This window comes from Panthera leo, chromosome A1 (genome assembly GCF_018350215.1).
Source record: "Panthera leo isolate Ple1 chromosome A1, P.leo_Ple1_pat1.1, whole genome shotgun sequence".
In the NCBI taxonomy this organism is placed as follows: Eukaryota; Metazoa; Chordata; class Mammalia; order Carnivora; family Felidae; genus Panthera; species Panthera leo.
Window position 1 is genome coordinate 217,293,815 of NC_056679.1, and position 15,508 is coordinate 217,309,322.

Consider the following 15,508-nt stretch of genomic DNA (forward strand, 5'->3'; position numbering starts at 1 on the left):
AAGGATCAACATAGTATGGTGTTACGAAATGCAGGACACAATCCAAAGTGTATTTGGTACAAGTTAGTTTGCCTTGAGGAAATACCTTATCATGGTACAGAAGAACAAGGAGGAAGAAGATGAAGAGGTGGAAGAGGAGAGGGAAAAGGAAAAGGTGGAGGAGAAGAAACATTGTAAAAGTTGATAGCTTGTGCACTGAAAACAGTGTTACTAAAGGTATATAAGCTCATATATATGTATATATTAATAAATACACTAGTTTTTATTAGTCTTTAAGACTCAGAACATTCAGTATGATCTTTGGTATATGGTAGAGCTTAATTTTTTTTCAAATACTTGGTATTTTAAATTACAAATATGTTCTCATTTATATGCTGCAATATAGTGATATTAAAGTCACCTGTTAAATTTCTGTTTAGTTTATTTGTGCTACACGTCTCCTCACCTCGCTATATGATATGTGAGCTATATGATGTGATATGTTTAAGGATAAGTTCACTGATGTAACATGGAAAAATAATGTATATATATTATTTATAAAATCTTAATATTTAGAAAAGTTTTATAGCTTACAGGTTATGTGAAAATGAAACACAACCTAATAAGCCATTTTTCTCTCTCTACTCCTCAGGGGAATTGGACAGTACATTGAATTTGATATCCTACTGAAGCTGCTTATAATGAGGACATACTATTGCCTATCACTATTCATCTGGACCTATATGTTTCATACAGTTGATGCTATTCCATTAGAAGAAAAAGCTAGTAGGGATTTGCCAAGCAAAAGGGTTGTGGATCTGACAAAAGATGATAGTAAAATGTTACATCGTACCAAGCGTGGCTGGATGTGGAATCAGTTCTTCTTGTTGGAAGAGTACACAGGTACAGACACACAGTATGTTGGCAAGGTAAGAATTTTTATGTGATAAATCTAGAAGCTGAAAGTGATGGCAATTTATTTACTTTTTACAGCAACTTCCCATATTATTAATGATTATTTTACAATATTTGACTAATTATGATGTGCAGAAGGCATAATATTGCAAATGTTTTCAGTAGGGTAGTATGGGTAATGTGATTTACTCAGGTAGCTAAATGTGGGTCAGTGTCCATAGCATTATTAATCAGCAATATATGATTTATATTTATATGTTTATGGATGTGCATCTAAAATGTTTTAAAAACGTTCTTTGAAATTTAATTTAAAGCATCGGATAAAGAATAACTTAGTGTGCTATGTGAGGCAAAACAAAATGCAATTATAGTATACCAAAAATTACTAAAATATATTGGTGACTACTAATAAACAATTTATCATAATTAAGAATAGTCTGCTGTGTATGAGAAGTAAATAAGTATAAATACTTCTCTCTCAGTAGTCTGTTTCTTAATATCAGTCAAACTGAACGACTTCTCGCCTGTAATCCAGACCAAAGGGCTCAAGGAGAAGGAGAAAGAAAACAGAAGTAGAAAGAAGGCAGTACCTTCGGGAAGGTTAAAACCATCCTAACAGCAATAGCGGCTCATTAGCAGTCTGGAACAAACCGCGATAGAGAATACGTAACTCTCCTTCTTGTATTCAACTTTGAGAAAATAGACTCGTAAACTTTCTCTTCCTCTTTTCTGTCTTCCTCAAAATAGATGACATGATCGTTCCAACATCCAGAATTTTCTATTTATCTAGTATCTACCAGTCTCACTCATACCATTCTACATGCAAGACAAATCCTTTGTTTATTGGATTATTCCAGATATGTGCCTAATGCTGAGATACGCTCAAATTCTAAAAATAAAACAAAATAAACAATGATGAATACTAATATTGCTCATAAATCACATACTTTTTTTTCTCGATTCTTTGCACATGATACTAGAAATGACTGTGATGGTCACAGTATTTTTTGAGTTACTAGCAACACGAGGCAGATGAGATAGAATGGGCCAAAAATAAAAACATAAAAAGCATCTGATATCACAAAAGTCATGCCTATATTGCTTTTAAACTAGAAACACATTTATTCTGTGAAATTGCCAAAATCTTGATCTAATTTTTCAGTGTGTGTGTGTGTGTGTGTGTGTGTGTGTGCGTGTGGCAGTGTATTTTTTCAACTGCAGCTTCTTTTATCAGAAGCCTATTATTTCCTCTTCTTTTGATACCTCCTCCCCTGGTTCCACAGGTCACACTCATTTTGCCCCATATAGTTCACTTGCTGATTCTTTTTTTTTTTCCCTCTTATTTCTCCTCAGGTTAGTCATAGGGCATCCCCCAGCATCCCTCACTTAACATCACTTCTCACACCATAGTTAATAACTAACATCAGGATATTTCAAGTTCAACTGACAAATGTTTGTGTCTAAGGACTTGAAATTGCCTTATGATTCTTTTTCTAAGGCAGTGTATAAAGGGCACATTCAGTTCGCAAGGTCTTACATAGAGGGTTTCATCCTTGGAGATTCACAGATGCAGAAGAATAGCTACAGATAAAAAGAGCTGCTCAATCGTAAGGCAATCAAGGCTCCACTACAAGCATTTATTTTTAGCTGTAAACAAAGATGCTTCCTTCTAAAAATTATGTGTGCATTGATTAACAGACACCATTACTGCACCGACATTTTAAAATATGCACTATGGGTTAGAACTTTTTGTACCATCCTGCTTTTTTTTAATTAGTTCTGTAATCTGTCAAAAATAGTTACTAAAATGTGTGCATAGTTTTATTTAATTAGTTTTCATAAAATATTTGATCACTTGTCTTTGGACAATAACCTGTTTTTTTTAAGCCATACACAAGTTAAGGTGTTCAATTTTTTACTGGCTATTTATCCTTGACAACCAGATTATGAGCCAAAGGTAGAAAACCGATTATAATAGTAAGAATTTTTGTCAAATGAAGATAATCAAACCAAAAGGTTATGTCAACTATTTTTATATTATATTTGGAAAGCAATATATATACGAAAGAGAAGCTTCAACAAAATAAAACACTCATTACTTTTTCGAAAAAAAATGATTTCTCTGTTTTGAAATAGGGCCTTTTCTTAGATATGCCATGCACCATATATGGAGTTCACTATAAAAGTAGGCTTCCAACTACTGTTTACTTTCATTAACTTCTTAAGGGTCTGTGAACTCCTAACCTGTTCTCTTGGCTTTCAACATTATTATTCATTTGCATATGCACAGCCTAGCTAGGACTCTACTTGGTCAAACTTGAGTCCTTCATTTAGGACTCAACTTGGTCAAACACATGAACACCAAACAGATGGTCTTTTTGACCACATTGCTCTGTTTGCCTAGTCTTCTGGGATCCACTACCGTGGCAACCTCCATGTGATGTAAAGGCCTACCATATTTACCGTGTACCGTGATTCAAAAAGAATAATGTAGCCTCTAATGCAAAGAAATTTTCGTATTTTTTCCTAGTTTTGCAGAGGCTTGGCATTGCAGACAATATTAAGGCCTATTGTAATTTATAGGTGACATAAAATTGTATAAAGTTGGAAGGATATATAATCCTTGGATAAAAAATTTAGGGTTTGATCCTGAATTTAAATGAAGAAGTTTTAAAACAAGTAAGAAAATAGTAGCAGTAAAATGTAACAAAATGTACATGCACATAAACATGCAATTTACAAGGGTCAGTCCTGGTTTTGCAATTTAGTAATCGCATACAATTTAGAAATTAACTAAACTTTCCAAACCTCAAATTCTTGTTAGGTTAAATTGTTATTAAGATCTCTTTAACTTTAAAATTCTGATGTTTTCTAGGATTGTGGATGGGACTGCATTTGTGTACAAGAAGGGATAGTAAAAATTTAACAAAATTTGCATGTGGATAAATCCAAGGAGGTGGGATTGCACATGGCATGATATGCATGTGAAACACTTGTGTGCACATGCGCACACACACACACACACACACACACACACAGAGAATAGCTTAACAGGATGAAGTTAGACTACTACTGTCAAAGGCTCAGAATTCCATGCTGAGTTGTTTTATATACAGCATGGAAGCTGAACCCTGTTGAAAGCTTTTGTACTAGTTCATTATTGGTAGAGCACAAGTCTGGGATGCTTGGTTTGCTTTCATTGTTAGGATGGACTGGAGGAGCAAAAAAAAATGAATCACAATGATATTTTTAAAAGGAAAAATAAGGGGATATTTCTGTATGTCATTTCGTATTTTTTGCAAGACAGGACAGAAAAGTGAGGAATGTTAAAATTAAGAGTAGTTTTTGTATGTTAACTATACTGGATTTAAAATTTTTAAAGAAATGAAAAATAAAAATAAAATTAAGAGTAATTTTCGTTTTCCACAATAATTCAGTCTGAAGTTTGGTTGCTCATTTTTGATGGATGCTATCAGAGATATATTAATTCTGTTTTCTGTAATGAGGGAAATTTTTGGTTCTTACTTAAGAGGATTACAAAGTTATGACAATCGCCATGTAGCTTCCCCATAATTTGAATAGAAGCATGTGGCTGAATTACTTAAGCAAAAGAGTAATACTGCTCAAGAGAAGAATTTAAATAAATTTAACAAGAAGTATAGCAAAGGCTCCTACAACTCTGTTAGAGAAACTTCATATGCACTTGCTTTCTTACACAATAGGTCGAGATCCTGAGGAATCCCTAGTTGTCATGAATTAATAATTAATAGATCACATGCCTATTATTGAGAATTTATAATTAATATCTGATTAAAACACATTTATTACTTGGAGAGATACCAAACTTAAAAGTATAGTGTTTATTCCTTCTGAAAGAAAACACTGGTATTTATAAAATAATTGAAATATCAGCTTAACCGACAATTATACTTTAATTCAAAGCATTTGCTTTGCTCACAGCAATCAATATTGTGCTATGGAAATGCCTATAACCAGTCACCATTTAAATACAACATATTTTTACCGAGTTAGCTCTACATGTTTTTATGTTTAATTCAAAACCTTTTACTATACCATAGCCAAAATTACCATGAGTATAATCAGAATCTCAAATTGGAATGGGATTTTAACATTTATCAAGCTCTTGGTTACAACTGGATACAATTTACTTCTTACTAAAACAGTGGAAAACACAGGTACCAACTGGAAAATGGATGGGAGTGTGGTTTATATCAGATTGAGTAATGAAACTGTGGGATGACTCTCCTTTACACTTACAGATATTGACATATGCACTAAATATTGATATCCCCCCAAAGCATACATAAAATAATGTACTTGGATAGGCAATTTTCTCTTAGGCTTTCAGAAAATGGCACTTTGATGTGTACAGAAACAGAAATAAAGTCTCAAAGTTCCTGAAGGATGTTTGATAAATTTTTATAGTGTATTATAGTGTTTTTCAGCATCTAAATAAATTATCTTTGTAAAGCTTTACTATGGTGCAGTACATGTAGCAGCTGTTTCAGATTTATGGGCACATTGTATCCCAAAATTCTCTTTATAGGTTAGTTGTTTAAAACTAAAAACACATGAGAAAAATATTAAGCATTAAGGCTAGGTTCTCTGGAAAGTCTACAATGGCTTATTTCACACTGAGATCTCTAAAACTCTGCTTTTGTACTAGAATGCTAGTATTTAATTCTTACTGTCAAGCCCCTCATCGCTTGCACTGCATTATCACTTCCCCGAACCACTGCATTAGCACACCTAATGAGTTTTTACTTGACTTCATTATTATTTTTTTTTAATTCCTAAAAACCCATTACACACTGTTTCTTGAATGATACCAACCTCTTGGACAAAATATCTATAGAAAAATTGACTTAAGTAGATTCAAAGTATTCGATATCATTGTACATTCCAGCCCGTATTCTATGTTCCCACAACAGTATAATATGGCTTTAGTTCTAGACAAAGTGAAACCTTTCCTCTTCCATAGGCTTCACTTCTATTTTATCATGGTCACAGACAATTTTACAGGGAGTATCTAACCTGCTTTTTCATAATTTCATCTCTTCTCCTTGCTTTAAGTCCTATCTCAACGGCATCCTCTTATATAAAGCCCATCCCCATTCTTCTTGGCTAGAATTTCCCATCAAAATTTAACCACCTTTCAAAATCTTATTCAAGGCATAATTTAAATTATTCTGGTCTAATATTTTACCATCTAGAATCTGTGGCCTTTGGGCTTTCAATCTGTGTTTGATTTCATTTTTTTCTTCCCCAAAATGTTTGACAAAATATATTTATTTACTCAAAATTAATATTCAGTTGCTATCTTTATTAAGCACTTATTACTCTGGATCCTGAGAGACTGGCACTTTGAAACATAGAAACAGCAGAGAAGGTTTAAAATAAATATATCTCAGTTTTCCTGGCACATTTTGCAAAAAGTCAATTCCTTTCCTGTATTTCCATTATCCTTGAAGCCCCTAATTGCAGCTGCAACCCTCTCATTTTGCTCTATGCCAAAACAGCACACTTTAGAATCATTTGCATTCCAACAATTTCTTTGCCCTGAATACAGGTAATTCAAACAGGCATTAAGAATTAAAAGATAAGATGAAACAAATTCTGACTGATTAAGGAAACATAACTACTTCTAGAAAAATTTACATTTAAAATTTAACTAAACTTTTTTTCCCCCTGGAATATAGTAACCGTTAAACCATTTAAAATATTAGAGTATGGTAGAAATGTTTATTAGTACGATTACCAAATATATGTGTGATTTTCCCTGACATCTTCCACCAACTTCAGTGCTTGTGAAATATTTCTAATATTTTAACAGTCTCTTCCTCTATTGCCAAACTTGCAAAAGATCCACGCTTACATATTCATCAGTGTTTAAAAAACAAACAAACAAAACAAAGAAACTTAAGAAATAGTAGAAACTCTAGGAAGGTCTAGAGGGAGGACTGTGAAAAAATATTTAAGCACAAGCATCATTTAATAATAAGCATTATTATTTTAATAAAAGTTATTAGTGTTCCTTACAAAAAACTAGGTCCATAAAATTAAAAGTTAATGTAAAAAATCTCAAAGATAACTGTAATCACACTATGAAGATAAGGTTAAAAGTTTACATATTTCTGCTTATTTCCAGTTATATATTTTAGCACTGTTGATTTCATATTACTTACATATGTTTTAATTTGTCTTTCTCAGTTAATTCTGTGTTTCTGCACATTGTTAAAATTTCAGTATTTGCCATATAATATCATACATATAATTTTTAAATTAAATTTATGTGTTTTCTGAAATTTCTATTTAGACTGGTATTACACACACACACACACACACACATTTCTGTGATGAAAATTTGGTAGCTAATAACTTTGAGTGTATTTTAAATTACACTTACTAGATTACTTTATTACTGAAAGTAGAATTCCAAGAGTAATAGATATGAATGGATTTTAAAGCTCTGGGTATGCATTAGTCAGTTGCATTTCAGAAAATTTATGATGCTTATCTTCCAAAAATATGCCAACGTAAGGCATTAGTGTGTTTATTTGTAAAGTTTTTTTACAAATTTATTTTACAAATAAAAAGAATAACAAAGTTATTTTACAAATAAAGATATTTATTTGTAAAGTTATGACTATGTTAATGTGGATCTTAACCCTGTGTATTATTATTCAATTAGTTTTAGAAACTGAACACCTACAATGCAGGACACCAAGACTGAATCCTAAACTAAGAGTAAATAAGATGTACTGGTCTCTATCTTAGAAATAGATAGAAATAATTTGTTGTAAATAAAATAGTCTCTATCTATAATAAGCAAAATGCTATTATTGCTGGCCTGTTGGAGAAATACCTGATAGAAGTTTCAATTTAGATGATGGAAAATACTTTTTTCCTTATCTACTAGACTGAATTCCTAATAGCTAAATTCTACCTAGCCTAATTTAGCACTAGAATCACCCTCCAAGTTAATAACGTATGCATGTTTGTTTCTTTGTTAATTTAGGACTGCCATATTTCCCTATTCCCATGAACGTAGACTATTTTTTTTACCAGATTTTAACAAAATATTCAAACTTTGCTTGTGCAAACTTTTTGTAATGTGTCCACAGTAAATTCTAATGACTCATACTAATAGTCTTATAGCTATTGTGGTATTGTTCATGGAAAAGGAATTAGGACAATATCCTAAAAGATGTTCAGCCTTTTTTGCACTGACTTCATAAAGTAAATGAGGCCACTCTAGATATGCCACTGAATATACATTTAGTGGAACTCCCTCAGTAAGTATTCTGTTTCACAGCCAGAATGTTTTAGGGATGCTATTACAATAAATCATCATACTCAGAACTATACGCTAACAGACAGAAACACAAAAGTGAGTTCAAGATCAATAAATAAATGTATTGGCAAATCTAAGAGGAAAAAGGCCTTTCTTTTTCCTACAATGGGAAGGGATATATTTGTATGTGGCCATTTTGTGAAAGTTTCAGCTCCTTTAATGGTTACTATAACAAAAGCTTTTCTTGAAAAATTAAAACATTGCCCCACAGTTATGTTCTATTGATCTTACTCTACAAATACAATAGGATACATCGCTATTGCATATTAATGGTTTTTAAAAATGCAATTTAAAAACTATTTTCGTAAATGTGTCTTCTATATTTAAAAGGAATTATTGCATACCTACTGGGTACAGTATTTTGCAATCTTATATAAGCTTGATGATAGTATTATTCAGTTCTCTATGGTTAAAAGTTTTGTGTCTCCTTATTCCAATTCTTACTGTGAGAAGAATATTAAAAAGTTCAATATTTTAATTTCTCTCTTTACCTCTGTCAAATATTCTTTATTTGTTTTTATGCAATTATCAGATGCATGGCCAATTATCTCTTAGGTTTCTGATTAATTGATGCTCTATTATTATGAAATATCACCCTGCATCTTTCATAATACTACTTGCTTGAAGTTTACTTTGCCTGGTACAAACTTGCCACACCAATTCATTTATGATAATATTTGTATGGTTGATCACTTACATCATTTTGCTTTCAGCCCTTCTGTACAATTTAATATAAAAAACAGCTCTTGTAAACATCTCAGAAGTGGTTTGTGCTTTTCTATCCAATCTGACAATCCTTAACATTTAATTAGTGTTAAGTCCACTCATAAACAATGTAATCATTGACATAATTGGATCTAAGTGTATCATTTTCTTGTTTTCATTTGTTCCATTTATTCTTTCTACCTTGGTTTTTGCTTTCCTACCATATTTTGGGTCAACTGAGTGTTTTCTTAAATGTCTAAATTTGGTCTCCTTAACCTACTATAATATAAATCAAATAAATATTATATATTTTTAGCATGCAATGCAATCATCTTACAACAGTATGATTTTATTTCCTCTGTAGGGTTTTAGTCTATATTTGTCAGATATTTTCTCTCTGTATATATTATAAATTGCACCCTGTGTTGCTAATACTTTATTATTTAAGCATTCCATTATTTATTAAAAATTTTAAAAAACACAATCTTAGGTTACATTATGTTACATTATGTTGTGTTATATTTACTTATGTAGTTACCATTTCCAGTCAGTGCTTTTTATTCTTTCATATTGATCTGAATTTCTGTGTACTATCATTTTCTTTCAACCTGAAGATTTCCTTTAACATTAATTGTAGTTTGTATCTGATGGAAACAAATTTTTTGTTTTTTTTTAATCTGAAAATATCATTATTTCACAAGTGATGAATGGATAAAGAAGATGTGGTAGATATATACAATGGAATATTATTCAGCCATCAAAAAGAATGAAATCTTGCCATTTGCAACAGCATGGATGGATCTAGAGTATATTGTACTAAGTGAAACAAGTCAGTCAGGGAAAGACCAATACCATATGATTTCAGTCATATGTGGAATCCAAGAAAGAAAACAGATGAACATAGGGGAAGAGAAAAAAAGAGAGGGAAACAAACTATAAGAGACTTTTAACTATAGATAACAAACTGAGGGTTGCTCAAGGGGAGGTGGGCGACATGGGTGATAGCTATTAAGGAAGGCACTTGTGATCAGCACTGGGTATTATATGTGAGTGATGAGTCACTAAATTCTCCTGAAACCAATATTACACTAGATGTTAAATAAGTAGAATTAAAAAAAAAAACGTGAAACAAACAAGAAAAAGAAAAAAAAATACTTGTTTTACTTTTTATTTTTTTAAGTTTATTTATTTTGAGAGAGAGAGAAAAAGAGAGGGCAAGCAGGGGAGGGGGAGAGAGAGAGGAAGAGAGAATCCCAAGCAGGCTCCTTACTATCAGCAAGGAGTCCAACATGGGGCTTGATCCCATGAACCTTGAGATCATGACCTGAGCTGAAATCAAAGGTAGGACACTTAACCAACTGAGCTACCCAGGCACCCCTAAAAAGAAAAATATTTTAATTGAATGTAGAAATATAGATTTACCTGTTTTTTTTTTCTTTTTGTACTTAAAATTTTTGCTACATTGCATTGTGGATTTCATTACTTTTGGTAGTAATGCATGCATGTCATGTGTATTTGTCTCTGGTTGCTTTTAAAGGTCTGTGTCCTCAGCTCTCTGACTGTCTGTTTCAACAGGGGTTGTACTTTGATACCTAGATGTGTTTTGTTTAACCTGTTTGGGACTCACTGGCCTTCTTAGACCAGTGTGTCCGTTTTCATCCAATTTTTAAATTGTATGTTTATTTGTATTTTTATGGCCTGCTCTCTCTTCTTTGGAGGAGGAGAACTCCAAATACAAGTATATTAGAGCATTGTACATTGTCCCATACATCATTGAGACTGTGTTCTATATTTTTATATCTGTGTCAATATATTTTTATATTGGTGCTTTAATATGGATCATTTATTTTTGGTGTCATCAAATATATTGTTTATTTTGTTTCTGTGTCCACACCACCATTGCACATTTTTATTACAGAAGCTATAATTTCCAGTTCTAGGTTTTCTTTTCTGTTTGATTTTGCATGTAATTTATGAAATCCCTAATATATTATGTCCATTATTTTAGTATGCCATAAACATTCTTTAATATACTTATGATAGCTATATTTAAAGTCTTTGCCTGTTAAATTTAACACCTGAGTCTTATTTTCATCTATTTCTATTGACTATTCTGTTTTGCTGTATTTTTCTGCTTGTTAAGTCTCTACAAAATTCAGATTACATACTGGGTATTAAGGGTAACATATTGTGGAGATTCTGGATTTTGTTTTCTTCCTCTGAAGATTGTTGACTTTTGTCCCAGAAGGAAGTGAAATTATGGTATTCTACTTTGATTGTATGTAGGCTTTTAGGATTTTCAAGGAAGACTATTTTGTTTATTCCCTTAGCCCTGTGGTATAACCCTAAATCCTAGCATATCTTCCTGGCTCCTAAGTTATCACTTTTCTGCTGTTTTACTGGAAATCTCAAAGTGTTCACCAAACACATTTACCTACAAGGAGCTTTAATCTTAAACTCTTCATTCCTAGTAGCTGGAATGGCTAACCTCTCTGCTTAGTTAATCTTCAGACTGTTCCTTTTCTCTGGATTCCTTGGAGTCTTAGTCTGTACATGGTCAGTTTAGAAGTCAGCTACATGTTACATGCAATGTATATTCAAGGTTTAGGGCTCTCTCTTCTGTGGCTTCCTCTATTCCTGGATTTCTTCTCTCAATTTTTAGCCATTATGATGTCCCTGAATCCTGACCTCCGATGCCTCATCATAAAGACTGCTGATTTCTGCTTGAACCCTGTCTTCTTCATGACATATGAAATGTGGTATACTTGCAAGAAAAAAAGGGGTTAATGTGGAAATCACTTTATTCCCTATTTGCTAGTAAGCCTCTGAATTTTTGCTCCTGGTTCTTATCTACTACCTTTATAAAGTGTTTTGTATTTTTAGTTTTTTGTTTTTTTTGTTGTTTTTTAACTAATTTGTAAACAGTTAATTATTTCAAGAAGAGTGTTGTTCCCACACAAATTATGTTCCATGACTAAAATCAACTTCTATGTATTATTCCCTTCTTAAAACTTGTGTTTCCTTTAAATAAATGTCTTATGATTGAATGTATGTATAAAATGAAGCCCTATGAGACAAAGTCAGTGATGAAAATATAATTCAGAGCATATAGATTAAAAATTATTTTATTCTAGGGCACTTGGGTAGCTCAGTCAGTTAAGTGTACAACTTTTGATTTCGGCTTAGGTCATGATAACATGGTTTGTGAGATCGAGTATGCATTGGGTTCTGTGACGATAGCATGCAGCCTGCTTAGGATTCTCTCTCTTTCTGCCTCTGCTTCACTCTCTCTCTCTCTCTCCCTCACTCAAAATAAATAAACATTTTAAAAAGGAAAAAACTATTTTATTTCATTTTCTTTTCTTGAATAATTTTTCTTTTCCACAGTAGAAGGAGCTGAAGAAGGGGCTGGGCATTCTTATAAAAGGCCCTAAGAATATCACATAATAAATTTTAATTTTCTGCTGTAAATAACTATTTTAATTGGAATAGTATTGTCAATATGTTAAGAATGAAGCAAATTGCTTGAAGAGAACATTAAGTCATTAGATAATATTAAGTCATTAGGTAATAGTAAGTCCTAACACTATACAGGAATAATGGCAGTGACAAGGCAGAAGTCTTTATATCCACCACTGTTCTTTATATCCACCACTTTTTCTGGGTGTGTTGTTTCTTTTCTTCTCTTTTCTTTTCTCTTATTTTCTTTTCTTTTCTCTTACACTCTTTTCTTTTCATTTTTCTTTTTTTTTTAAAAAAAAACATTTAACATGTATTTATTATTGAGAAACAGAGAGAGAAGAGCATGAGCAGAGGAGGGGCAGAGAGAGGAGGAGACACAGAATCTGAAGCAGGTTCCAGGCTCTGAGCTGTCAGCACAGAGCCTGCCACTGGGCTCAAACTCAGAAACCACGAAATCATGACCTGAGCCGAAGTTGGACACTTAACTGACTGAGCCACCCAGGTGCCCCTGGGTGTGTTGTTTCTTCATCTGTCAACCACTGTTGAAATTCAGTCACTATATTTAATAAATTAAAGGATAATAAACTTTTAGGGAAAAAAAAACAATATTTCCAGTAATTATGTTAATGTATGTTTTAAAAACACATTTTTAAGTTCTTACTTGCAACACATTTTTAAGTTCTTACTTGCTTAGAAAATCATTCTTTGTAGTTGCTGTAGTATATTTCACTTTAATAATAATTAATAAAAATGCAACATTCAATATCTTTAAAGGCCCAAAATACTAGGTTACTGACAAAAGCTTTACATTTACGAATCTCTGAATAAAAAGTTTTATTGACTTTTCTATGCTTACCTCAATAAAGCATGTCTTAAACTGTCAAAAAAAATCTTCACTTCAAGTAAGTGAAGGCATTTTTTATGTGTATATGAAAAAATAAGTGTCTTGGTCAAACCACAGACAAATAAGTATTTGTTTAAACATGTTATGAAATCAGTTTTATAATATACAACAAAAATCATAAAGTATATTCCATTTTCCCAAAATTTGTCATTAAATACATTTTTTATAAGTTTAATTTCTAATTTACAATGAGCTAAATTTAGTAAGTGTTTTTCACATAAATGAATATATATATTTTACTTCAAAATTAATGTGAACAAAACAATGGTGAACATTTATTATAAAATGGATATTAGGAACACAATGAAATATAAAATATCATAAATACAAAGTTATGTCACTACTGTTTCCCATAAATTCTCATAATAACTCCTCTAAAGTAAGTCAGGAAACTTCAGTATCTTCAAATTATATAAACCTGAGGTACTAGAAAAATTTCATTTTTCTTCTTCCTAGTTCTATTAGGCTAATATTAGCAAAGAACTTGCTTTGTTGGTGATAAATTGGAAGATTAAATTGAAAGTTAAAATCTTTGACCAAGAGACGAAAGATAGGGACAGAGATGAGAAGGGTAGACATGCCCTTAGACATTGCCTAGCCCCTATTCGACAAAGTGCCTTGTCTGGTTAGTGCTTATGGGAGGAATACACAAAAAATGCTTTAGTCAAAAAAGTTACTTACTTACTTACTTACGTACTTACCTATTTATTTTTTTGGTGTATTCCCAATAGTTTATTTTTGCTTTTGTTTCCTTTGCGTAAAGAGAAATATACATAAATATATTGCTAAGGCCAAAGGTCAAGTATTTACTGGCCCGTGCTGTTTATGGTTTCAGGTCTCACATTTAGGTCTTTAATCAATTCGAGTTTATTTTTGTGTATGGTGTAAGAAAGTGCCCCCTTTCATTCTTTTGCATGTAGCTTTTCAGTTTTCCCAACACCATTTATTGAAAAGACTTTTCTTTTTTCCCATTGTATTATTTTTGTCTCTTGTCATAGATTAGTTGACCATTTAAGCATGGATTTATTTCTGGGCTGTCTATCCTGTTCTACTGATCTATATGTCTGCTTTTGTGCCTGTACCATACTGTTGTGATTACTATAGCTTTTTAGTATATCTTGAAATCTGGGATTGTGATACCTCCAGCCTTGTCCTTTCTCAAGACTGCTTTGGCTATTTGAAGTCTTTGGTGGTTCCATACAAATTTTAGGATTATTTATTCTAGTTTTGTGAAAAATGATACTGGTATTTTGAGAGGGATTGCATTGAATCTGTAGATTGCTTTGGGTAGTATGGACATTTTAATGACATTCATTCTTCTAATTCATGAGCATGGTATATCGTATTTGTGCCATGTTCAATTTCTTTCATCAGTGTCTTAGTTTTCAGAATATAGGTTTTTCACTTCCTTGGTTAAATTTATTCTTAGGTATTTTATTCTTTTTGGTGCAGTTTTAAATGGGATCATTTTTTGAAATTCCTCTCTCTGACACTTTGTTATCAGTGTATTTAAATGCAACAGATTTCTGTATGTTAATTTTGTATCCTGCAACTTTACTGAATTCATTTATTAGTTCTAAAAGTAGCCATTGATAGATGAATGGATAGAGAAGATGTAGTCTACATATATAATGGAATATTATTCAACCATAAAAAGAATGAAATCTCGCCATTTGCAGCAACATGGATAGACCTAGATGGTATTATGCGAAGTGAAATAAATCAGAGAAAGACAAATACCATATGAATTCACCTACATGTGAAATGTAAAAAAACAAAACAAATGAGCAGGCTCTTAATACAGAAGGGAGATGGGAAGGAATGGGCAAAATAGTTGAAGGAGATTAAGAGGTACAGTTTTCTAGTTATAAAATGAAATAAGTGAGCCATGGAGGTGAAAGGTACAGCATAGGAATACAGTCAATAATATTATAATAATGTTGTATGTTGACTTACGGTGACTACTGAGTAGTGTACAGAGTTGCCAAATCACCATGTCATATACCTGAACTAATATGACATTGTATGTCAACCATACTTCAATATTTTTTTAATATACTGAAACTGTGACATTCAGAGTGCCAGTAAGTTCAAAACAACAGTGCTAGAGTGATTCTTTGACTATGAGAATTAATAACATTTAGAATTAATTTCATAGACATTATTTT

At 32.0% G+C, this 15,508-nt stretch overlaps 1 protein-coding gene across 1 annotated transcript in view; it reads left to right on the forward strand.

Annotated features, from left to right (window-relative positions):
• CDH9 (cadherin 9) overlaps nt 1-15,508 on the forward strand; it is a 169,248-nt gene that overhangs the window by 80,104 nt on the left and 73,636 nt on the right. Inside the window, exon 3 of the mRNA XM_042952802.1 lies at nt 632-908. Coding sequence (XP_042808736.1) covers nt 681-908 — 228 coding nt within the window. The 5' untranslated portion in view covers nt 632-680. The remainder of the gene's footprint in view (nt 1-631; nt 909-15,508) is intronic.